Source organism: Engraulis encrasicolus, chromosome 19 (assembly GCF_034702125.1).
Source record: "Engraulis encrasicolus isolate BLACKSEA-1 chromosome 19, IST_EnEncr_1.0, whole genome shotgun sequence".
NCBI lineage: Eukaryota > Metazoa > Chordata > Actinopteri > Clupeiformes > Engraulidae > Engraulis > Engraulis encrasicolus.
This window is the reverse complement of record NC_085875.1, coordinates 37,405,940-37,430,441: the sequence shown is the minus strand read 5'-3', so window position 1 is coordinate 37,430,441 and position 24,502 is coordinate 37,405,940. Positions and strand designations below refer to the sequence as shown.

At 41.9% G+C, this 24,502-nt stretch overlaps 1 protein-coding gene across 3 annotated transcripts in view; it reads left to right on the top strand.

Annotated features, from left to right (window-relative positions):
- The window catches only part of dync1h1 (dynein, cytoplasmic 1, heavy chain 1), an 80,976-nt gene that overhangs the window by 10,326 nt on the left and 46,148 nt on the right, over nucleotides 1-24,502 (top strand). For all 3 annotated transcript variants that reach the window (XM_063184314.1, XM_063184313.1, XM_063184315.1), the window contains 24 exons: nucleotides 637-816; nucleotides 1,048-1,197; nucleotides 2,423-2,569; nucleotides 2,915-3,055; nucleotides 5,426-5,602; nucleotides 5,868-5,978; nucleotides 6,539-6,658; nucleotides 7,455-7,694; nucleotides 8,347-8,502; nucleotides 8,880-9,104; nucleotides 10,027-10,236; nucleotides 10,766-10,912; nucleotides 11,242-11,408; nucleotides 12,229-12,402; nucleotides 14,374-14,539; nucleotides 15,142-15,330; nucleotides 16,201-16,395; nucleotides 17,998-18,280; nucleotides 19,168-19,268; nucleotides 19,650-19,809; nucleotides 22,193-22,433; nucleotides 22,687-22,870; nucleotides 23,406-23,618; nucleotides 24,207-24,445. In XM_063184314.1, coding sequence (XP_063040384.1) covers nucleotides 637-816; nucleotides 1,048-1,197; nucleotides 2,423-2,569; nucleotides 2,915-3,055; nucleotides 5,426-5,602; nucleotides 5,868-5,978; nucleotides 6,539-6,658; nucleotides 7,455-7,694; nucleotides 8,347-8,502; nucleotides 8,880-9,104; nucleotides 10,027-10,236; nucleotides 10,766-10,912; nucleotides 11,242-11,408; nucleotides 12,229-12,402; nucleotides 14,374-14,539; nucleotides 15,142-15,330; nucleotides 16,201-16,395; nucleotides 17,998-18,280; nucleotides 19,168-19,268; nucleotides 19,650-19,809; nucleotides 22,193-22,433; nucleotides 22,687-22,870; nucleotides 23,406-23,618; nucleotides 24,207-24,445 — 4,316 coding nt within the window. The remainder of the gene's footprint in view (nucleotides 1-636; nucleotides 817-1,047; nucleotides 1,198-2,422; nucleotides 2,570-2,914; nucleotides 3,056-5,425; nucleotides 5,603-5,867; nucleotides 5,979-6,538; nucleotides 6,659-7,454; nucleotides 7,695-8,346; nucleotides 8,503-8,879; nucleotides 9,105-10,026; nucleotides 10,237-10,765; nucleotides 10,913-11,241; nucleotides 11,409-12,228; nucleotides 12,403-14,373; nucleotides 14,540-15,141; nucleotides 15,331-16,200; nucleotides 16,396-17,997; nucleotides 18,281-19,167; nucleotides 19,269-19,649; nucleotides 19,810-22,192; nucleotides 22,434-22,686; nucleotides 22,871-23,405; nucleotides 23,619-24,206; nucleotides 24,446-24,502) is intronic.

The window sequence follows — 24,502 nt, the reverse complement described above, 5'->3', positions numbered from 1 at the left end:
TTTTGTTGCTGAAAGCAGTAACAACTACTACATTACCTATAAGCCATCATTAAATCATTTGTTTATACATGGATCTATCTAACACTGCGGTCTGGTTCTCGATTCTGATTGGCTGATAGCTGTGGTCAATCGACCGTAAACCTACACCTTCCACCTGCAGATTCTATGCGCATCCAAGTTAGACCAAGCGCATCTACGTCGGTAATGACAATATTTTGCAGTTGGGGTAGGGAGTCTGCAAGAAGAGCACATCTTTGCACCATCTGTGGTTGGGGTATCAGTGTGATTGCAAAGAAATTTCATTCCTGCGGTGTTAATCGCCTCCTTGTCGAGTTTTTTGTGGAGTGTGTGTGTCTGGCAGCGCAACGCACACACTCGTTTATGGCACTCCGCTTCGCGTCGTGCCCCACTCCCCTTGGCCGTTATCAATTGAGCACAAAGCACGGCCTATCGTTGGTTAAGTTCACCGTCTTTATAAACACAATGTTGTTTTTTTTACTGACAGTGGTTTCTTACAATAAGGTTGAGTTGTACGCAGCAGCTAGTGTCGCACAGCCAGGAGAAAACAAACATTTAGAACCCATGTATTGTGAGGAGAAGAATTTAATTTTCCTTCTTGTCCTGTGTTCCCTTTAGGTTGATGACCTGCTCCTGATTGATGAGAAGATCGACCTGGAGGTCCGCTCACTGGAGACCTGCATGTACGATCACAAGACCTTCACTGAGATCCTGAACCGCGTGCAGAAGGCCGTGGATGACCTCAACTTGCACTCCTACTCCAACCTGCCCATCTGGGTCAACAAGTTGGACATCGAGGTCAGTAGAAATTAGTTTTATTTTAAGGAGACTGAACTTTTTCACCCAGAGATGTAAACCAGTGATTGTATTCTTTTGGGTTTTTGAGAGTCAAAGAGTATCCTGGTATTGTATCTTGAATTCATGAATATTCAGATATTTTGTCTGTGATCTATTGCAGTTTCATTTTGGGAATGATGGTCAGGGTGTTCCTTCTGTTTTTAATAAACAAATGGTCTCTGTGTTTTCCAGATTGAGAGGATCCTGGGCGTGCGCCTGCAGGCGGGGCTCAGGGCCTGGACTCAGACTCTGAGGGGCCAGATGGAGGACAAAGCAGACGTGGACATGGACACCGAGGCCCCACAAGTCAGCCACAAGCCTGGAGGAGAGCCCAAGATCAAGGCATGTATCATTTTTAGATGTGTCCTAGCATCTCTAAGAGGGTATGTCCGTCGGTCAGTCCGTCAGTCCGTCTGAACTTGTTATAATTATTTGACCTTTATGTATCCAGCAAGTTCCAATTGAGGTATAAAACCTCTTCCATGGTTGTCCTGACCAATACAGTGGAATCCGCTTATAGTGGTCACGGATATAGTAATCAACCGCTTATATAGATCAAAAAGCTTGGGACAGAATCATTTCTATACAAATGCTGTTTAAATAATTTGTTTACAGTGATCAAGAAATCCGCTTATGATGTTCATTTTTGGCCATTTTATCAATATAAGCGTGCAAAAATTATTGAAAAGCTACGTGTAGCTATTTTATTTTGTTACTCCAGCGATTCCCTTCTCGACATCTGCCTCTGCCCAATGGTACTCGCCACCTTTCCGGGTGGTACTGCAGTAACTGCACTCTAGGGGCAGCTCCCCTGTGAACTGCAAGCGTGGCTCGACTAGTGAGTGGAGACACAAACGGTTCAGAGCTACATAGAATCTCTCTGGTGGGGAAGTTGTGCACATGCTTCTGTCTCGCTAGCTAACGTATCTTAACGACTTGACACCTGACAGCAAGCGCGCGAATCATGGTTCTCGCATTCTCTGAAATGAAAAAATTACCGAACACGAGCCAATGAGATGTTGCGGCGAAGTTTGGCATTCCCCAGGCTACCAGTGCGTAACCCGCGCCCCCCCCCCCCCGAGTGCCTTAACGTCTCCGTGAGCAGTGCGAGTCCGAGATGTTCGCGGGCTGCCTTTCACACTGCACACATGCGCCGCGCTTACACCGCGTTCCTGGGTGCAAAGCGTGATTTGTTTTCATGCATGGAACCCAAGGTGGCTTTACAAAATGGAGATGGGGCTAAGGAATTGGGGAAAGGGGAGGATGGAAGGATTAAGGACCATAGGCGTCATTGAAGAGATGTGATTAGTGTGGAGTAATGTAACGAAGCAGAATTTGTACTTTATGGACAATGTGTAAATGTGTTGAAAATGTGCACTGAAACACAGTGGAATAAATGTTGAGGCTCAGTATTATACCCACTGTAAATGACTGAAGCATTTTTAGCTCATGGAAGATGCACAAAAATATACATTAACATGCAACACGTCTACAGCATAGAGTGTATATACAAAGATCAATTAACAATGTGAAGCAACATTCAAACAATTTTGTTTTCCACCTACAGAATATTGTGCATGAGCTGAGGATCACCAACCAGGTCATCTACCTGAATCCTCCCATTGAGGACTGTCGCTACAAGCTGTACCAGGAGCTGTTTGCCTGGAAGATGGTCATCCTGGCCCTGCCAAGGATACAGAGCCAGAGATACCAGGTGAGGATAGAACAATCAAATGAATTTGCTGAAATGTGGTGTGAACTATAAAATATTTGTGTTGTGTACGTGCTGTGTATATGTACAGCCAAATGTTTTTAGATGCGTCCTAGCATCTCTATAAGAGGGTCTGTCTGTCTGTCCGTCTGTCTGTCTGTCTCTGTCTGTCGGTTGGTCTGAAACGCATTCTTTAAATTGTAATTCCCTCCTGTGTCCAAGGCGGCAGAGTGCATAGACGGATGCATCTTTGTCGGCTTGTCAGAGTTATTATTCTCCAAGTGTACATGACTCTCTTTGGCCTGCTGTGGTGAAGTGCATATCTGATCTTGCTCCCCTGTCCATCAGGTTGGTGTGCACTATGAACTGTCTGAGGAGGAGAAGTTCTACCGCAATGCCCTGACCAGGATGCCTGACGGGCCAGCAGGACTGGAGGAGGCCTACAATGCCGTCAAGGAGAACGTCCAGGAAGTGGAGCAGTATGTCAAGGTGAGGCACAGCTATTCCATAATCACTACGTTTGTCAGGGATTCTTGAGAGATGGGACAAAACGCGTTTTGAAAACCTGATTTTGAAAATGCAGAATATGTTGTTGATGGTTATATATTCATGTAGATAAAGATGTGTAGTTTTCAGGCATGTAAAAATACAGGCTCCAGGTAAAAAGGCATTTTTAACAAATTAACATGTTTACCTTCACACCTAGATTTTCGTCAACTCTGTCAGACACAAGAAAAGTACATAATTAAATTATTATAATAGTCCAACAAGAATCTTTAGCTCTGATTTGTATTGTAATGATACTTAGTTACCTTGATGTACAATAATATGTAATATATATATTTAAATTTTAATTTAAGACTGTTATTAACACACAGAGTTCGAAAAATTGGCATTTTCAGACTTAATCTTTTATTTTGCAACCATAAGGAAAACACCTAAATTGGTTAAAATACATGGTGGTAAAAGTCTAATGACCCTTAATTGCCTAATCAAAAAAAATGATTAAAGAATTAGCTTTTTCCCCAAAATATTACAAAAACACCTGAAAGTGCTGAGGAAAATCTTACGGAGTTGACAGAAAAACTGACAGAGTTGACAACCTGGTCTGATTTTTGGAACGTATTTAGTGCAAAATGTATTTTCACAGTTTATGTTGTAGTTTTGTTATATTCTTAAGCTTCTCTTTTTTAAAAGTTTTATTTGTTTTGAATTAAACTTAAGTTTGAACTTTTTTGGCCATATATCAAAAAATATGTAGTTATATGCATTATATGCACATTAATATACATATAATATCCTAAAATAACTTTTCCTCCTGTTTCTACGTTTGAAAAGAATATCATATTAGCATATTGAGCAGTTTTTGGTGAATTTGTCAACTCCATAAGATTTTGCATGTCAACTCCATAAGAAAATCTTATGGAGTTGACTCTTACGGAGTTGACAAATAAACCTACTTTTCATAATAACACATGATTTTCTAACAGAAATCATCTGGTACATCAGCAGTCGCTTAAGGACTTGCCAATAAAGTTATTCTAAGCTTTTATTATACAAAATACTGAAATAACCCTTATTTTTATGCATTATGGTGTTGACACATTATGGTTGTGACATAGGTGGTCTTCCTAAAGATGCATTAATAAAATCAAATATTAAATGTGACCTTAACAGAACAGTGTCTCCATGGCATGTATACCAAACAGGAAGTAGTACCAGGCTGCTTAGAGTGTGAGCTGACCACAATAATGGTAGATTTTTTTTTGTATTTTAAAAATCTTACGGTGTTGACTAAAAGTCCGGACACATGTTCAATAGTTTAAAAAGTATATAAAAAGGTTTATAAAACAATGTACATACATTTAGATTGATTAATTATCCAAAATACTGACAGTAGCTATGATGTTTGTTGTATTTCATTTTAACCAATTATTATGGTATTGTCAAATTCTAAATCTTGCTTTCGGACATGGGGTTTTGAAGGTACTGATGACACACTGCAACGTGTAAACTAAAAAAAATTAAACTATATAAATATGAAATAATATTTTAGTGTACAAAACTTCTTCTTCTATCATTCCAGTTAATTTTGTTGCAATAGTTAATTACATTTTAAGCACAAACAGGAGTTTTATCTCCCGAACATGTTTTGTCCCATCTCTCAAGAATCCCTGTTACATGATGCTTTTTATTCCGAATTAATAGTTCAGAGTTAAATAGTTCTGTCTAGTTTACTTTGATCTTTCCCTTAATTCCGAATTGAGAGGTGTTTACATGACATTTTCAAAGTGTAATTAAGATTGATTCAGGATTAAAGTCAGTTAATTCCGAATTAAATGTCTCGTGTAAAAGTAGCAAATAGTTCTTTATCCACCTCATATCTGGAGTGATAGCACTTGAAAAACCCATCACAAAAGACAGTTTTAGTTGATTTGCCATCCCTGCTATAGTTGAGCTTGTACTGTAGGTTAACTTGGAGTGAACACTTGATGAGCTTTTGAAATTAAGAGGCCAGCCTTGACGTGAATGACCACCCTTTGCTGGCCCTGGGTGGCGGTGGTGGCTCAGGTGGTAGAGGAGCCGTTCAGCAATCCAAAGATTGCAGGTTCGAGCCCCGCTCGGCGTGACCCCATCTTTGTGTCCATGAGCAAGATACTTTGTACTTAACCCCAAGTTGCTCCTGGTGGCAGGGTGGTACCCTGCGTGGCACGGCCACCGGTGTGTGAATGTGAGTGTGAATGGGAGAATGTGAGGCATACAATGTTAAGTGCTTTGAGTGCTCGAAGGAATGGAAAGGTGCTATATAAATGCAGACCATTTACCATTTGCTGTGCTCCCTGGCCCTCCCCTCACCAGGTGTGGCTCCAGTACCAGTGCCTGTGGGACATGCAGGCGGAGAACATCTACAACCGGCTGGAAGAGGACCTCACCAAGTGGCAGGCGCTACTGGTGCAGATCCGCAAGGCCAGGGGCACCTTCGACAACGCTGAGACCAGGAAGGAGTTTGGCCCTGTGGTCATTGACTACGGCAAGGTACGAGGGACATTGTCAGGATCCATATACAAGTAGTGCAATGCAAACGTGACTTTGTCAGCAGCCATATAGTATGTACATAGCAAGGGTGTGATATTTATTTATTTTATTTTTTTAAACCAGAAGGGTTTTTTGTGGAAATGTTAAAAGCAGTCATGGTGTTCTTTTTAGGCAGGAAGTCTTTGAAGTATTGTAGTAATTTGCATTTGGTTTCAATTTCTTGAATGGCTATTGTGAACAATTCTTTCTTTCCTTGGGTATGCAGGTCCAGTCGAAGGTGAACCTCAAGTATGACTCTTGGCACAAGGAGGTGCTCAGCAGGTTTGGCCAGATGCTGGGCAACAACATGCAGGACTTCCACTCGCAGATCTCCAAGGTGATTTTTGACCCCATGTCTGTTTAGTTTAGTTTATTTAGTTTATTTAGTTTAGTTCAACAGGGACCATGCACAATACACATTGATTACAGAAGTAAAAAGATGGCTTGTGCCAGATTATAGCTATATAGCTAATTTCCATCTGCAGTCCCTGGACAATGAGAATGAAAACATCTCACTTTCTGTCGAATAGTTCACTTTGCACTTTGTTTTCAGGTAACGATACACATTTTTTGAGCAATGTTGAACTTTATTGGTTCCCAATTTTCTGATGAATGGAAATGGAAAAACGTGTCTGCCTCTGATCCAAGTTCTGTTGAATGTTTTATCGTGATACAGCTAAACACTCTCAAAAAGATGCCCTGTACAATGCATTATCATCTTTCATCATAACTATTATGCAAGTGTTCACTTGGACGCCTGTTCTTCTCACCATAACTTGCACTTCTTCATATCTTCATACCATAACTTGTACTTCTTCATGTGTTCTCCCCATAACTTGTACTTCTTCATGTGTTCTTCTCACCATAACTTGTACTTCTTTGTGTCTTCCATGGTAGTCTCGCCAAGAGCTGGAGCAGCACTCCGTGGACACCGCCAGCACCTCTGATGCCGTGACCTTCATCACCTACGTGCAGGCGCTCAAACGCAAGATCAAGGCATTCGAGAAGCAAGTGGATGTGAGTGAAAGTGAAACCGCCTGCTGAATTTTTCAGGGGTGGAAAAGTTCCATGCACAGAAAGTGACTCTTTACTTCTTTGCCTTTTTTTCTCGCTCCAGTGTTTTTTGTTTGTTTATTTAATACGGCACCCTTTTAACCTAATTGGCAAATCTGACCTGGCTGGAAAAGGGATGACTGACCGAGAGGCTTGACATGAAGGGAGCATGTCTAGATTGTCACTCAGCGCTGATGTCATCATAGCAGTTGCAGTAGATACAGTAAACAATGCTGTAATGGAATCAGTGTGACTAGTCAACTCTAGCTGTCCTGTCCTTACCACGGTGCGTGGTGCTGTAAAGGTCCGATGTGTCGGATTTCTCCCTCCCATCTCCCACACCCTCTTGCCCAGCCAGCTCATTACAACGAGAGTTGCCTTCACGGGTCGAAAAGCAAGTCACGCATGACTTCAAAATGATCACGCTGTGCTGCAGTGGCATTAAATTAAATTACATTAAATTTAGATCTGTGCCCAGTAGTAGCCCAAACAAGGCAACATGAATAAACTAAAATATTCTCACTGTTACTTATTGTCGCATGTAAACCCTACTTACACATCATGTCAACAGTCAGGGTTTTTATTTTATCTTGATTTTGCACCACCACCTAGCCTAACTTGCAGAGAAAAATTGCCTTTTCACCATATGTAAAACATCAGAGTTCAGGATGACAGGAAATTGTCTGTCATTTAATTATAATGCATTTCACTAAACTCTATATTAACGATACAATCCCTTTCTTACTATAAATGTCTGTAGCTGTTCCGCAATGGGCAGCGGTTGCTGGAGAAGCAGCGTTTCCAGTTCCCGCCGTCCTGGCTGTACATCGACAACATCGAGGGCGAGTGGGGCGCCTTCAGCGACATCATGAAGCGCAAGGACACGGCCATCCAGCAGCAGGTGGCCAACCTGCAGATGAAGATCGTGCAGGAGGACCGCGCCGTGGAGAACCGCACCACAGACCTGCTGGCAGACTGGGAGAAGACCAAGCCTGTCGCTGTAAGTGTGTGTCTGTGTCTCTCTGTGTGTGTGTCTGTGTCTGTGTGTCTGTGTGTCTGTGTGTGTGTCTGTGTGTGTGTCTGTCTGTGTGTCTGTGTGTCTCTCTCTCTGTGTGTCTGTGTGTGTGTCTGTGTCTGTGTCTGACTGTCTTGAAAACTCAAATTTTAAAGAAATTAACTGCTGAAATGTGTTTATCGTGTGGCTTCAGGTAATCCTCAGAATAATAGTGCAGTAGCAGCTTTGAGTTGGTGAATAATTTAACAAAACTAAATTGCACTTTTTTATCATTGTATCCTGAAAAGTACTTTTTGAGCTATTGGGAAGTTTTTGCCCATATGCTGCGCCAGGGAATTCCGGTCATTATGATAAACATATAAATGTACCAGTACATGTTTCTCTTCAGGACAAACTGACTCGGGTGTTTTGATTTTATTGTCAGGAATTTGATTCTCGGTTCGGCTACTAATCCATATCTCCTGGATCATTGGTCATCTTTAGCTTTAATGATGTATTTTTTTCACGTTCCATATCAGCATATCGAAAAATTCCAATTTAAACGGTTATTTAAACAAAAGCAAGTCTCTACAAGTCTCTGATTGTCAAAAGTCCTGCGTAACTACAGCATTTGTGTGTTTTTCCCTTGTGGTCACAGGGCAGCCTGCGTCCTGAGGAAGCTCTACAGTCCCTGACCATCTACGAGGGCAAGTTTGGCCGTCTGAAGGACGACCGTGAGAAGTGTGCCAAGGCCAAGGAGGCCCTCGAGCTCACAGACACCGGCTTCCTCAGTGGCAGCGAGGAGAGGGTGCAGGTAATGTATTGTATGCAACCAACCTGTTTCTATACACCTCTTGCTGTTTGACTTATCCCAAGAAGGACGGAGGTGTTTTTTGCAGGTGCCTTAAGCTAACATGGGATATTAAAGCCTAAATATCTCAGCCTCCAACATAAAAACATGAAACACCCACACTGCATCAGGCTAACATGGGTTAATGGCAAAGGTTATTTGGACGGTTTGTCAATGACAATTTCATTCAGGTCTTCAATTATACCTGCACTCATAGAAAAACAATGAAAAGGGAACTATTTTATTATTAGCTTTTTCCAAAGATATTAAACATACATTTTCGTTTGTTATTTTAAACCAATGACCAACTATTTTTAATCCCATTGCATGACAATTGACAGGTGGCTCTGGAGGAGTTACAGGACCTGAAGGGTGTGTGGTCGGAGCTCTCCAAGGTGTGGGAGCAGATCGACCAGGCGAAGGAGCAGCCCTGGGTGTCTGTGCAGCCCCGCAAGCTGCGCCAGAACCTGGACGCACTGCTGAACCAGCTGAAGAACTTCCCCGCCCGCCTGCGGCAGTACGCCTCCTACGAGTTCGTGCAGAGGCTCCTCAAGGGCTACATGAAGGTCAGTAGGAGTAGGAGTGCATTTCTGATGGTGTTACTTTTATAATGAAGTGCAATTTAGCATGTCTAAAAGTGTTCTTAAAGGAGTAAAGGAGGGTCCAGAGGCAACACTGCTATTTACTTTTTATTTTTTCCACACGCACCAACGCATTTTGACTCGCGATTCGAGTCTTTTTCAAGGTGTGAAAATTTCTTAAATTCTTATATTCTTAAAGTTCACCTTGCAATGTATTTTGTGCATAGTAGAGATTGCAAAATTAATGAAATCAATTGCCTCATATTTTTAGTTTGCTTCTTTGGTTTTTTTATATAAAGGTAAGAAGGTCTGCTTTCAGGTTTTTTTTTTTTTAAACCTTTTTTACCTTACTTAACCAACTATGTAGAGCTGGTGATTGTTATTAAAACCTGGCTCTGTACAATGATCATAACAAAGCAAAACTGCTACGGAACTCAAGTAACTGGTGGCGTTTGTCAGTGTCAGGCTACTAGAGGCTCTAAGAGTATTACGAGAGACTCCACTCACCACTTTTCTGGGTGGTAGTATACTCTAGGGTCGCCAACAGAGGAGCGCAAACTCCATTCAGAATGAATGGGCTGCGCTCTCTTGACAGCGCCCCCTAGCTGAACTGCAGGCACAGGTCAGAGAAGAGTTTGAAGGCTGTATGTAAACCGGCTGTGCTACTGTGCAACACAAACATTAAACGTTGCTTCAAAAGAGAGAATTTCACCGCACACTTGTTTGACTTTTTTGATTGTTTACTCAGAGTGAAATTCTGAATAAACGAGCAAAAAAGTCAAATAAGTGTGCGGTAAACTTCTTTCTTTTGAATTATTGAACACTGCTGCCTTTACCAGCACCTAGAAGCTGTGCATGGATCTTTGAACTGTTAACTTCAAAGTTGCTGTTGTTCCCCCCCACTAAGGTGAACATGCTGGTGATCGAGCTGAAGTCGGAGGCCCTGAAGGACCGCCACTGGAAGCAGCTGATGAAGCGTCTCCACGTGAACTGGGTGACGTCTGAGCTGACCCTGGGCCAGGTGTGGGACGTGGACCTGCAGAAGAACGAGATGGTGGTGAAGGACGTGCTGCTGGTGGCGCAGGGAGAGATGGCCCTGGAGGAGTTCCTCAAACAGGTGAGATTCAGATGAAGCCCTCGCAATGAGGCAATAGGATGTAGCATGAAGTGTTTAGTATAATAATATATTTATTTGCATAGTGTAATTCAAGCTGAATGGCTCATTAAAAGCAGAAAATAAAGAGTTGATTTAAGAGAAAAGGATACAGTTAAGGTATGTCTGCCCAGGGACCTTACAGGACTGTTTACGAAAGATGAGAGCCAAGGTTGTTGTGTTGGTTAAGGTCACCAATAGAATCAACAAAGCTATATGAAAATCAATGTTGTGTTCTCTTATGATTCTGCCCAGAAGCTACATGTCCAAAAAGCAGTTTGAGAAGCCAGGGTATAAAGTATAATAAGTTCTACATATTTTTATAATTCATGGTTTAAAAACAGAGCTAGTTAAAATGATGATGATGATGTTGTTATTAACAATACCAATGAGGGCAAAAAAGCATTTGCAGCAGAAATCACATGGCTCACAAATTTGAGTAATGGTCTTGCGCATGCATACCTCTGTTTTTTTTGTGTTACGTGGTGGACAGATCCGAGAGGTGTGGAACTCGTACGAGCTGGACCTGGTCAACTACCAGAACAAATGCCGCCTGATCCGGGGCTGGGACGACCTCTTCAACAAGGTCAAGGAGCACATCAACAGCGTGTCCGCCATGAAGCTCTCCCCTTACTACAAGGCAAGTGGGCTGGAGGTCGCACTAATTCACTACGTTTGCATGATATTTTTAAGAGGAATTAAGAGGTTATTTACATGACCTTTTCAAAGCAGAAGTGAGCTTTATTCAGAATTAAAGTCAGTTAATTCCGAATTAAATGTCTCGTGTAAACGTAGCAATTGTGAAAAGCCCATGTTGGCGGGATTGTTTTTACTTTCACTAGTCACCATTTTATGCTGTACCCTGTAAGTCTGTAATGAGGCTCATGTGATTTTTATACAACGTACAGTAGAATTGAAAGGTGTGTGGAGCACCTGATGCTTACGCTAGGTCCTTTTTGATTGGCCCAGGTGTTCGAAGAGGACGCCCTGAGCTGGGAGGACAAGCTGAACCGCATCATGGCGCTGTTCGACGTCTGGATTGACGTCCAGCGCCGCTGGGTGTACCTTGAGGGCATCTTCACAGGCAGCGCCGACATCAAGCACCTCCTGCCAGTGGAGACCCAGAGGTTCCAGAGGTGAGGCGTCGCTGTAGCGAAGGGGAGTAGAGTTGCCCAGCCGAGACTCAAACCCGGACCTTCTGGGGTAGTAAACTGGGGCTCTGACCGCTACACCAAAGAGCCAGGCTCGTTGGCGTGACAGTCAGAACACACCCACAACCCTAGTGATGGTCACACCATCAGTCACCCAGTGCTGCAGTGGGGGCACTCTACAGGGAACGAAAGTCACATCATGTTTACTTGTGTGTAGCAAACTGATAAAGGAGAAAGTTGTAATGATTTAGTTATTGTAACTGGGAACAAACTTAAGGCCACCAAGTTGGGGGAGAAAAATATTTCCTTGCAAAGCATTAACGAATTTCTCAGAACAAACTCTGTGTGCTAGTGCTAGTAATATATTGTGATCACACGGCATTATTCTAACCCTTAAAGGGCAAGCTGTAAATAAACCACAGCATGGTTTCACAGGTATGATGGGAGAAATTCTCAAGATTTCTGAACCTCGAAACTAGGGATGTAAATAAAATTGAAATGTATCGATGTATCGGAAGTACCTGCCGGCGATTTAATCGAATCGCATCGTATCGTGGGGCATTCTTTAGAATCGAAAAAAATTGAATCGCTGGCCCCTGTGCAATGTCCTAGCTCCATAACACAATAGTAGTGGAAAAGTAATTGGAAAAAATCTAATCGAACCGAATCGCATCGTATCGTGGGGAATTCTTAAGTATCAAAAAAAAATCGAATCCCTGATTTAAGAAATCGATACCGTATCGTATCGTCATGAAGGCTGTGATTTACACCCCTACTCGAAACCTTCTTTTCTCTCCCTTTACAGCATCAGCACCGAGTTCCTGGCCCTGATGAAGAAGGTGACCAAGTCCCCTCTGGTGATGGACGTCCTGAACATCCAGGGTGTGCAGCGCTCTCTGGAGAGGCTGGCCGACCTCCTGGGGAAGATCCAGAAGGCCCTGGGAGAGTACCTGGAGAGGGAGAGGTCCTCCTTCCCCAGGTGAGAAGAATAGCCTGTGTCTTAGACTGATGGGGCCTCATTATAGGAGCATGTTGTCTCTGGCTCCACGGTCTGTTTCATCTGATGGTGCTCTATACTCCACATGCATGGCACTTGTGCAGTAGTCTTATGACGTTATATCTATTTCCTGTTCTTATTTAACCCATTTTAGCCTGATGGACTCGTATATGGTTTTGACCTTTGGTGTCTGGAGACACGTATATGCTGCATTCAGGCTCTTGAGATTTTAGCTTTTTAAAATAAAAATGTCGGCATGTTACAGCTGAATGAACACATTCTGGATGAGGGTCCACTACAAGTGTTGTGGAAAACACTTCTTATACGAAAAATTGCTTTACATACCGTATTCAGATTTGTAATCAACTGCTGGCATTCAGTGAGGAAAAACATTCTCACAGTGAGCGTATTTAAACAGTATTTTTTCTAGTGGTGGGCCGTTATCGGCGTTCTGCGATAATGTGAGACTCTTATCGCGCGACAAAGAAAATGTCGCACGTTAATCTATTATCAAAATATGGATTTGGGGTTTGGGGATGCGTTCGATTGACAGACGCTTTCAGACTGCCCTCCAGTCGCTTCGCCTCTCCACCTGTTGCTCAGCAGACCTACTAAATATGAACAGTGTTTGCATGCTGTAAACATTAATCTCTCTGCCATGGTAGGTGTTGTTTTAGTGCTTTTTCATAAGTGGTAGACTAGAGAGACGTTATTGCTTGAGGTGAAGCAGACATTATTGTGTACCAGCCCGACATAGCCTACATTTCCTCACGCATTGCATGGAACACAAACAACAGCCCTGTTCCAGAAATCTTGCCTGTGCCATAATTGCAAAACATTCCGTGTGATATACATTTTGAAGATTGTCAAACTGAAACTGTCAATATCTACTCTCGCTGACTGTTTGTGTTATGATCGCGCATTTGCGACTCATGTCAGACGGTAATACACCTCGCGGTTGTTGCGCTTGATATAGCCAAACTCGCGGTTGTCGCGCTTCACTTTTTTTTTGCAAACTGAATTCATTTGGAGTTGTAACTCCGCTGGCATTCTAACGCAGAGATCAACTGTCAGGTTTAGGCCAAATCGATGTGGGCCAGTGCTTTAGGGTCTAGATCTATCTAGTAGCATGGCTCCGACTTAGCTGTAGCCTACCTGCTGCGCGGCTCCTCCCTTTTTAACAGTCAGTGGCAGATTCTCTCTCTCTCTCTCTCTCTCTCTCTCTCTCTCTCTCTCTCTCTCTCTCTCTCTTTTTCTCTCTCTCTCTCTCTCTCTCTCTCTCTCTCTCTCTCTCTCTCTCTCTCTCTCTCTCTCTCTCTCTCTCTCTCTCTCTCTCTCTCTCTCTGCCCATTAGAAATGAGGTCATTTTGTTTAAATAGTATACATTTTTGATAGATTTATCTGTATTTGCCTCTACAATTTATAGCACTGTTCATTTTGAAATGTCAGTAGGCCTATATTATGACTGTAAATGCTTCCTAACATATTCCTAACATATAACGAAGCACTTTTCAAATATTGCAGTGATTTTTTTTCATCACCAAGTATCAACATGACCATTTTTTTGAAGATGAGATGCATTTTGGAAAAAAGAGATGAGCTCTGGTCTAATGTGCCATCTTAAGAAACCCCCAAGATTTTTTTCGTCATTATTTCGCTAGCGTGCCTATTCTGAATGAGCCATTTTGATATAGATTAATCTAGATTAATCTAGATTAATTTTATAATTACAGTGAGATAAATCTAGATAAAAAAAATAATCTATGCCCACCCCTAATTTTTTCATTTCATAGATTTAGAGACAGGCATGACACGGGCACTACGCAAACCACGCAATCCTGCATTGTGCCCCTTTAAAGAATATGTAATTGAAGTGAAGTTGGAAGTATCTTATAAGAAGTTTCTCCTGCATTACTTACTTCATTAATGTTGCTTCATTTCCCCATCAAACAGATTCTACTTTGTTGGTGATGAAGATCTGCTGGAGATCATTGGCAACAGCAAGAACGTGGCCAAACTGCAGAAGCACTTCAAGAAGATGTTCGCTGGGGTGTCCAGTATCCTGCTGAACGAGGACAACACTGAAGTGCTGGGCATCTCCTCCAGGGAGGGCGAAGAGGTAGGAGTTCTCACATCTTTTTTTTTGGTCTTTTTCGACTTTATTCGATAGGACGGTGTGAGAGTTGGACAGGAAGTGAATGTGGAGAGAGACGGAGAGGGGTTGTCAAAGTACCCAGGCCGGGAATCGAACCCGGGTCAGCCCCATGGTAGACCTCACATCTCAAAAGGCTGGCTGTTTTGTCCTAAAACTCTCAGTAACCTCAAGGTTGATATATTGTGATGAAAGGATCATGTTTTCTTCTTATTGTTGATCCCATACAAGATCTCTTGTGAGCCACACACTTCACCATTTGAAGCCATTGTGATGGGGCCAACATAAATGCAAGATGTACTGTGAAGGCATCACCCAAGATTTTCAGACCAGATGCGTGTATAGCTACATCAGTGCAGTGGCAACACTGAAATGTAATGGCAATATACTGTAGATCATTGAAGATGATTCTAGTGGTGAATCGATTTGAACAACATGCTTTTGCACGATTAACTAAGTGAAACATTTCATACAAGTGTTGCTAATGGCAACATGAATGTGTTGTAATGACCACATTGTCAAGAATAAATGAGAACTCATGTTGTGCATGTGTTTATTTGTTCTCCTAGGTACTCTACAAGACCCCGGTCTCCATCACAGACCACCCCAAGATCAACGAGTGGCTCACCCTGGTGGAGAAGGAGATGCGGGTCACCCTGGCCAAACTGCTGGCCGAGTCCGTTACCGAAGTCGGAGACTTCAACAAGGGCGGCTCCATCAACCTCAGCGGATACATTGACTGGATTGACCGCTACCAGGTACTTCAGTTAGCCTCACTGACTGGGGAAAAAAACTACACATAAGCATTTGTGGGGAGCTAAATGGTATTACATCTAGGGGCGTAAATTATAATCGATATGTATCGATGCATTGATTCTACGGCCAAAGGTCAAATGGAATTGTATCTTATCATGGGACATTCTTAAGTTTCGAAAATAATCGAATCACTGGTGCGGCGCCTGCCCAATTCCCTAGCTCCATAACATAATAGAGCTCGAAAGTGACGTCACTTCCCCCGATTTCATGGGACCTCAACAGCGTTTTTAGCCGAAAATCGTAGCATGTAATCCAATGGCGGTATTAAAATGGCATTTCGATCCCCTTCGAGTTGTGCCACGAGCTCCATATATGTTGTTTCTGATATTTTTGCTTAATTTTTCGTACAAACCCCCACATTTTTTAGAAAGCTGTGTTTCTTCACATTTTTCATGCCGACGGTCTTGTAACAAAACATTGATACTTCTGCATGAATAATCTTTATCTATCATCTTAAACAGCATATTTGTAGCCCAACGCATTTCATGACTGAGATCAGAAGATATTTACTCGCTACCACGTTGTTAGATGGTCAGCTTAGGTCCCGTGAAACGCGGAACTAAGGGGCGGGACTTTCGAGCTCTATTGAAGTTGATGAGTTATTGGGGAATAAATCGAATCGAAACGAATCATATCGTATCATTGGACATTCTTAAGCATCGTAAATAATCGAGTCGCTGCCTTAACAAATCAATATCGAGTCGTATCATCATGGAGTCTGTGATTTACACCTCTAATTGCATCCAATTTAATCCAAGAGGCTGACTTCTTCTCCTTTTTCTTTGTTCTTTTTTTTTTTTTACTCCACTTAGGCTCAGCTGGTGGTGCTGTCGGCCCAGATCGACTGGTCTGAGAACGTGGAGAACGCCCTGACCACCATCGCCGGCGGCAGCAACCTGGCGCCCATGCAGGGCGTGCTGACAAATGTGGAGGCCACCCTGAACGTCCTGGCCGACACCGTGCTGATGGAGCAGCCGCCGCTGCGCAGGAGGAAGCTGGAGCAGCTGGTGAGCCGGGCCAGCACAGTTCAAGCCCATTAAAATTGCCAAATGCAATGCAATGTATGACTTATCTAAACTGGCTTCAACCAGACGCTTCATAACCAAAGTGACTAACAAACAATGACATGGTCAGCATCACTAGCAGATACAAAGTGCACAGGAAATATACACCGCATTCCACATTATTACGCAAATGACATTTTTCGCGGTTTCCCCAAATAATCAATACAAATGACAGTCATCATAATTTTCAAGTCATCAGTCATTAGAGTACAATTAAAAAGTTTTTGAATGAACCTTCCAATGACATCTGTATTTTTTTTAAATAATAAAAAACTTAAAATGCTCTGTTCCACATTATTAAGCAAAAATAGTTTTGTAGTGTTGTAATCCAAATTTCCAATTTACATCAAAACAGTTGGAATTTGGTACCTTCTAAATTACATTTCAATGTTCAATACTTGGTGATAAGCTCTTTTTCTTACTAACTGGAATGCTGCGTTTAACATTGAAGTCAATGGCAGGGCATTGTATGGGAGTTATGGAAGCCCAGATATCCTTGATGCTTTGCTCTCAACTGTTTTTGTTTGTTTGGTCTGGTGACCCACACTTCACATTTCAATATACCCGTAGATTTCTATGCCACCTGTAGGTGCTTTGGTGGTATCGACATTCTAACTCACCAGACATAAAACCCCATTGAAAATGAATGGGATGTTATGTCTGGTGAGTTAGAATGTCATCACCTCCAAAGCATCTAAACGTGGCAGGGAAATCTATAGGTATACTGAGGAGAGAAATGTGGGTCACCAGACCAATCAAACAAAAACAGCTGAGAGCAAAGCATCAAGGATATCTGGGCTTCCATAACTCCCATGCAATGCCCTGCCATTGACTTCAATGTTAAATGCAGCATTCCAGTTACAGCTTATAACCAAGTTTTGAACATTGAAATGTAATTTAGATGGTACCAAATGCCCACTGTTTTGATGTAAATGGGAAAAAAAGAAAGAAATTTGGATAACAACATTACAAAACTGTTTTGCGTAATAATTTGGAACAGAGCATTTTGGGCATTTTAAGTTTTTTAATATTTTAAAAAATACCGTTATCATTGGTAGGTTCATTCAAAAACGCTTTAATTGTACTCTAATGGCTGATGACTTGAAAATTATGACGACTGTCATTTGTATTGATTATTTGGGGAAACAGCGAAAAATGTCATTTGCGTAATAATGTGGAATGCGGTGTACAGAACATCAAGTGCAGATACACTAATACATGGTGATCTTATGTTAAGGAGTCTTTGGCCCTTCTGAAAATGTTGTACGAATGTACAAGATTTTCCTCTAAAATATTTACTTCATACTTGTCTTTTTCAACTTTTCAACATATTGACTACCAGCAAATGCAGAATTACTGCATTAATGACTTCTGTCAACTAACACCTTATTCAGCTCAATTCTTCTTAAGTGTTTTGCATTTGAAAAAAATATCTATTATGAATGAAATAAACCAGCCATAAATGGAATATGTTGACTGCCTTTCTCTTTATTATTGGAGTCACGTAACATTAACCCTTGTGCCAACTATTTTTGTGTTTTCAAGATCACAGAGCTGGTTCACCAGAGGGACGTGACCAGGACCCTGATCAAGAACAAGATCGACAACCCCAAGTCCTTCGAGTGGCTGAGCCAGATGCGCTTCTACTTCGACCCCAAGCAGACGGACGTGCTGCAGCAGCTCTCCATCCAGATGGCCAACGCCAAGTTCAACTACGGCTTCGAGTACCTGGGGGTGCAGGAGAAGCTGGTGCAGACGCCGCTGACCGACCGCTGCTACCTGACCATGACGCAGGCCCTGGAGGCCAGGCTGGGCGGATCCCCCTTCGGTTAGTGCCCACTGGGAGATTTCTCTTTTTTTTTGGTGGTATTTTTTGACTTAGTATGAAAGGACCGTGTAAGAGGTCGACAGGAAGCGAATTGGATGAGAGACTGTGAGGGGTCAGCAAAGGACCCAGGCCGGGAATTGAAACCGGGTCAGCCGCATGGTAGGCGAGTGCCCTACCGGTTGGCAATTTCATAAAAAAGACACAACAAAGACTCGTATTTAGCAGCGGTCTTCATTTAGAGAAGATGTTTGTCTTCGGCAGCTTAACTAATGACGAAAATGTGTGTAATATATGTGCCATGCTGGAACCTCATGAAGTATTTATGTTCAATGGAACTGATTCACATTTGAATGTTTATGCTGATATCTTCTAATGTCAAGCTACCACTGCTCCTCATTACATACAGTCAATCCGGAAAGTACTCACAGCGCTTCACTTTTTTCACGTTTTATTATCTTACAGCCTTATTCCAAATGCTACAAATGAATCTCTGTTGTCAAATGTTGGTCATAATGGAATAATTTGTGTAGGATTTTGACAACAGAGATTCATTTGTAGCATTTGGAATAAGGCTGTAAGATAATAAAATGTGAAAAAAGTGAAGCGCTGTGAGTACTTTCCGGATTGACTGCAAAGGTCACCTTTTCCACCTCGCTTCCTCTTTGTCACCATCTATAGCCTTTCAACGGAAAATAATGGAACATCGCCGCCTCCATCTTGGTCATGAATCTATTCAAATGAATATATATTATAATATGAATCTCTTAAGTATAAATATTAATTGTAAAATGTATGTGACCAATTAGATGGGTGAGGTGTTGGGAGTCCACACATTGTAAAGTGATTTCTTTTGTTCTAATAACATTGTTACGTCTGACTGCTCACAGGTCCTGCTGGAACTGGAAAAACGGAGTCTGTGAAGGCTCTGGGTCATCAGCTTGGACGCTTCGTATTGGTCTTCAACTGTGATGAAACATTCGACTTCCAGGTATGACTGACACTTCCACTGGCACTGCTAGTTGTAAAATTGTTGTTGTAAAGCCCCCCACTGTTAATTACAATGTCATCAACAAGATGTACATGAAAATGACAGTCATAAGTGAAAGCCCAACTGGGAAACTCCAACTCCCATTGTCATTGTGGCACAGCACTCCACAGCACACAAGTGAACACTGCACATAAAGAAACAACATTTATGCCTCACCCGTGCAAGTTTACCCCTGTATTAAGTGATCATGTTTGTGTTGTCTGCTTGTCTCTCCAGGCTATAGGCCGTGTCTTTCTGGTGATCATGTCTGTGCTGTGTGCAATCATAAGTGGTCCACTGTATATTAGATGATCATGTTTGTGCGGTTTGCTTGTCTTCCAGGCTATGGGCCGTATCTTCGTGGGTCTGTGCCAGGTGGGCGCATGGGGCTGCTTCGACGAGTTCAACCGTCTGGAGGAGAGGATGCTGTCGGCCGTCTCGCAGCAGGTGCAGTTCATCCAGGTGGCCCTCAGAGAGCACAGCAACCCCAACAGAGACCGCAGTACGTAGCACACACACACACACACACACAAACACACCTCTTGTCTGCCAGACAACTTGCTTTAAATGCCTAAACTAATATTTTTGCCAAAAAAGTTTAGCAAAGTGCTTTTGAATTAAATCTTGGTAAAATAATGGAATTTACCTCACTGATTCTTGAAAGTTTGGCAAAAACATGTCCCTGCAGTAAAATATTAATTCTGTTGAAAATCAACTAAATTTTCACAAACAAAATGAACCCAGGTAATGGCCAAGGGGTCTGTCACACGAATACATTTTTGTTTGAAATATTTAAGTGTAATTTTATTACTTTTCATGGCTATAAACCTGTCCACACCCTGTAAAAACGCCTGTCCCAAGGACTGGCATCATCATTTCAATTGACTTAAAATACAAAAATCACTAACAGAATTGAACAATATCACCATGATGTGGAAGACCATATTAAAGTGGTTCTACAGATGTGCACATAGTGGATGTAAAACAATATTTACTATTATTTAGCCTACTGATTGCTCAAAATGTGTCCAGCATATTGGTCACCACCGTCAGATTTTTTCTAAAAGACAATAAAATCAGGTATGCACAAGGTAATTTTCATTACTGAGGACCCCTTTTCAAACCTTTAGCTCTACTGCCTACTTCACCATCACTGAAGCTCCTGTAAGTTTATTATTTTGTCCCCAATTTGTTAATTTGTTTGGACACTGGTACTGTCCCAACAATAAACTGTCAACTCCGTCGGGGGTTTTAATAGTATTGTATTACATTAATATTAATAATATAATTTTTTTCAGAAAAGGTATGAAGCACCCAAGAAACAGAGCGAAAATGAAATGGCTAATGTGAACAAACAATGCATAATATTTAAAAGAGTGCTTTTTTGTCTCACACCGTCAGATGTCACCACCGTCAGATTTTGTTCTGCTCATCATGTTGTTCCATATTATACTAAATTGGTGCTGGTTAATGAAACATTACTAGGCATGTTAGTAATAATTGTGATCCAAAATGATACTCTAGCCACCACTGAGGTGCATTTGGAGGTTTTTTTGTCAGAAAACCTGACGGTGGTGACATCTGATGGAGTTCACCAAAAAACACATGTTTTACGTGTTTTTTGACATGTTTTTAAGAATATGCATTCAATAAGTATCTACAGTTATGTTGAATTGTTAAAGTAATTCACTTTAATACAGTAAACATGTGTTTTTACTTCTAATTCTATCTGCCGCTGTTGACAAAACAAGAAAGAGCCCATTTTATGAAAAATGTTAAACATGGGGAGCTTGGCCAATGCATTCACTGCACAGCCAAGACCTACATCTATGATAATACACCTCTATATTTTGGATTTGAACAACTTAAAAGCTGTTTTTACCACATTTTCAACAACCAGTGGCTTACTTCCTAGGTAATCTAACTAATGAAGTAAAAACACATGCTCATACTGTGCACACACAAAAATAAAGTGTTTATGCAAGATGCCATTGACTTGAGAGGGCTATTTATTTTGCTAAATGCAGGTACTAATTAGGCTTCTTTCACCACTCTCAGATTACTGTCACCACTGTCAGTTCTTAAGTCACCACCGTAAGAAGGAGTTTTGGACATTTTAAAGGAATGTGCTTACAACATTTTCCTTAGGAGTTGTTGAAATATCAAAGTAATAGCCAATTTAAGCCTACACGAATATTTGTGAAATTACAAAAAAATGTTTGTTGTATTTAGGCGTTAAGTAAGCATCGTATGACGGTACATATTTTAAAATTAGAACACATGAAACAGTATTAAAATAGAACAAAAGTGAATTTTCAACATTTAAAGGCATATGTGTGAACCAAAAAATACACATAATCACTTAAAAACTCCAGATACATATGCAACCAAATCAATACAATTTTAATAACTTTTAATTGTGTCTGACGGTGTTGACAAAAAACAAGGTATGATCGGAGAAAAGCCTGATTTCTGAAAAAAATACATAATGGGGAGTTTGGCCTTGTGCATTTCTGAAAAGCCAAGACCTTAGTCTACGAGGATATACCATATAATTTTGTAATTCACTTTGTTTTTTTCTGTCAACATTACAACCTGTTTTAGCCACTTTCTCAAGAATCAGTGACCTGTAAATGGGATTTCATGTTTTCGGTATAAGTGGACTTGCCTATTTAAAGGGCGTGTCTTTATTTCAAATGTTTGTTCTGATGATGGTCTGAATGCAACTCAAATGTTTGCTCCTGCACTTGGTAGCACTTTATTTGACTCACTTTTCTATGCATTAAAAGTTGGCTTTACAGGTGTCCGAAATCTCTTAAACATAGAGAAACAAATAGGTAACTAAACCTTTTTTAACATCTGTGGCCATTTTATCTCCCCCCCAGGTGTTCCGGTCATGACGGAGCTGCTGAACAAGCAGGTGAAGGTGAGCCCGGAGATGGCCATCTTCATCACCATGAACCCTGGCTACGCCGGCCGCTCCAACCTGCCCGACAACCTCAAGAAGCTCTTCAGGAGCCTGGCCATGACCAAGCCGGACCGCCAGCTCATCGCCCAGGTCATGCTGTACTCGCAGGGCTTCCGCACCGCTGAGGTCCTAGCCAAGAAGATCGTACCGTTCTTCAAGTATGTGCCAGCCTTCAGATAGCAGCTGCATATTGCATATTACACACTGGTTAATTCTTTATCCAGTGTTCAAGTTAATGCCATTATGCGATTCCAGCATATCGTGAACACACTTAAAGCCGTTTTTTTTAATTCGATTGTTATAATAATATGTTTGGATATGTTTTTATTTGCACTATAAGTTAGTCAAAGGTTGTGATCTCTAACGTAAAACTAAAACGCACTGACACTTTTTTTTTTTTGTAATCACCAGGTTGTGCGATGAGCAGCTGTCGTCTCAGTCTCATTACGACTTCGGTCTTCGAGCGCTGAAGAGCGTGCTGATCAGCGCCGGCAACGTGAAGCGCGAACGCATCCAGAGGATCAAGCGCGAGAAAGGAGAACGGGGAGAGGATGTAGATGAGAATGAGATCGCAGAAAACCTCCCCGAGCAAGAGGTCAGAGGATTTTTTTTTAAAGATAATGTTTTGGGCTTTTATGCCTTTATTTTTAGGACGGCACAGTGTATGAGTGTGAGGGGAAATGAATGGGAGATGGAGGGAGGAAGGATCGGCAAAGGACCGGGTCGGAATTGAACCCGGGTTGCTGCTATAATACTCAACTTAACTTGACTATATTTTTCAGGAGATTAATGAACATATGGAAATTAGCCATTTTGCTGTTATCTGGCACATTTACTTCTGGTGTCCAAAAAAGGCAGGCTAGATGTTTACAAGTAGAGAAATGAAAAGCACAGACACACTTTTATACAAGAGCACTGTTAATAAAAGAAAGGGGAAAAAAGCTACATATATAAAGGCAAGACACATGATCAAGATGCTGTACATAATATCATTAGCCAGGCTGTATATCATGAAAATCATTGACAACTGGCCTTTCATAATCACATTTTAAACCTTCAGGTGAAGTTTCTAATTCTTCACTAAATCCACACCCTGATGTCCTTGGTTTCCTGTCTCTCTCCGTCCACAGATCCTCATCCAGAGCGTTTGTGAGACCATGGTGCCCAAGCTGGTGGCTGAGGACATCCCCCTGCTCTTCAGCCTGCTGTCCGACGTGTTCCCCGGCGTGCAGTACATGCGCGGGGAGATGACGGCTCTCCGCGAGGAGCTGAAGAAGGTCTGCTCCGAGATGTACCTCACCTACGGCGATGGAGACGACGTGGGAAGCATGTGGGTGGAGAAGGTAAGCGGATGAACGCCACCAGTCTCCACTCCAAACACTTTGTTAAACTGGTGGTCACCTAGGACCAGACAGATGGTCACCTTCAACTTAAGACCTGCTGCAATGTGTTTGTATTTACCTTAACAGCATTTACCATTCTGTTACATTTTTTTAGACATGTTATTGGTCTTAACGCTGATGTAATGATCTAGGTGGCATCCAAATCTAGGAGGAGTAGTTTAAGTTTGTAGAGTATGGCGTGCTCGTCTTATCCAGATTGTTTCTTGGTTTCTTGAGTTTGGGTGCTCTTTAGTCAAAGGTATTGTACAGCCAGGTTCACAAATGAGACTGAATTCTCTGACTAAGGCACTCCAAATTAAAGTGTCTTAAAAGAGTCAGATAATTCATTCTCATTTGTGAACCTAGAAGGAATAGTGTTTTTAGCTTAACGCCAATTCCTGTCCAGGGACTACAGATGAAAATGAGCCGTGTGGCTATAATCTGGCTCAATTGTATATTGTGCACTGTCCCTGCTAAGTAAACAATAAATGAAATTAAATTTAGATTATTTAATGAATCTAACCCAGCTCTCTGCTGTTCTCCTCCCAGGTTCTCCAGTTGTACCAGATCACCCAGATCAACCATGGTCTGATGATGGTGGGGCCCTCTGGCAGTGGGAAGACCATGGCCTGGAGGGTGCTGCTCAAGGCCCTAGAGCGCTTGGAGGGCGTGGAGGGGGTGGCTCACATCATCGACCCCAAGGCCATCAGCAAGGACCACCTGTACGGAACCCTGGACCCCAACACTCGCGAGTGGACCGACGGGTTGTTCACACACGTTCTCAGGAAGTAAGTGGTTTTGTTACATATTATATTCGTTAAGATTTAGATTCATTTAATTCTGAT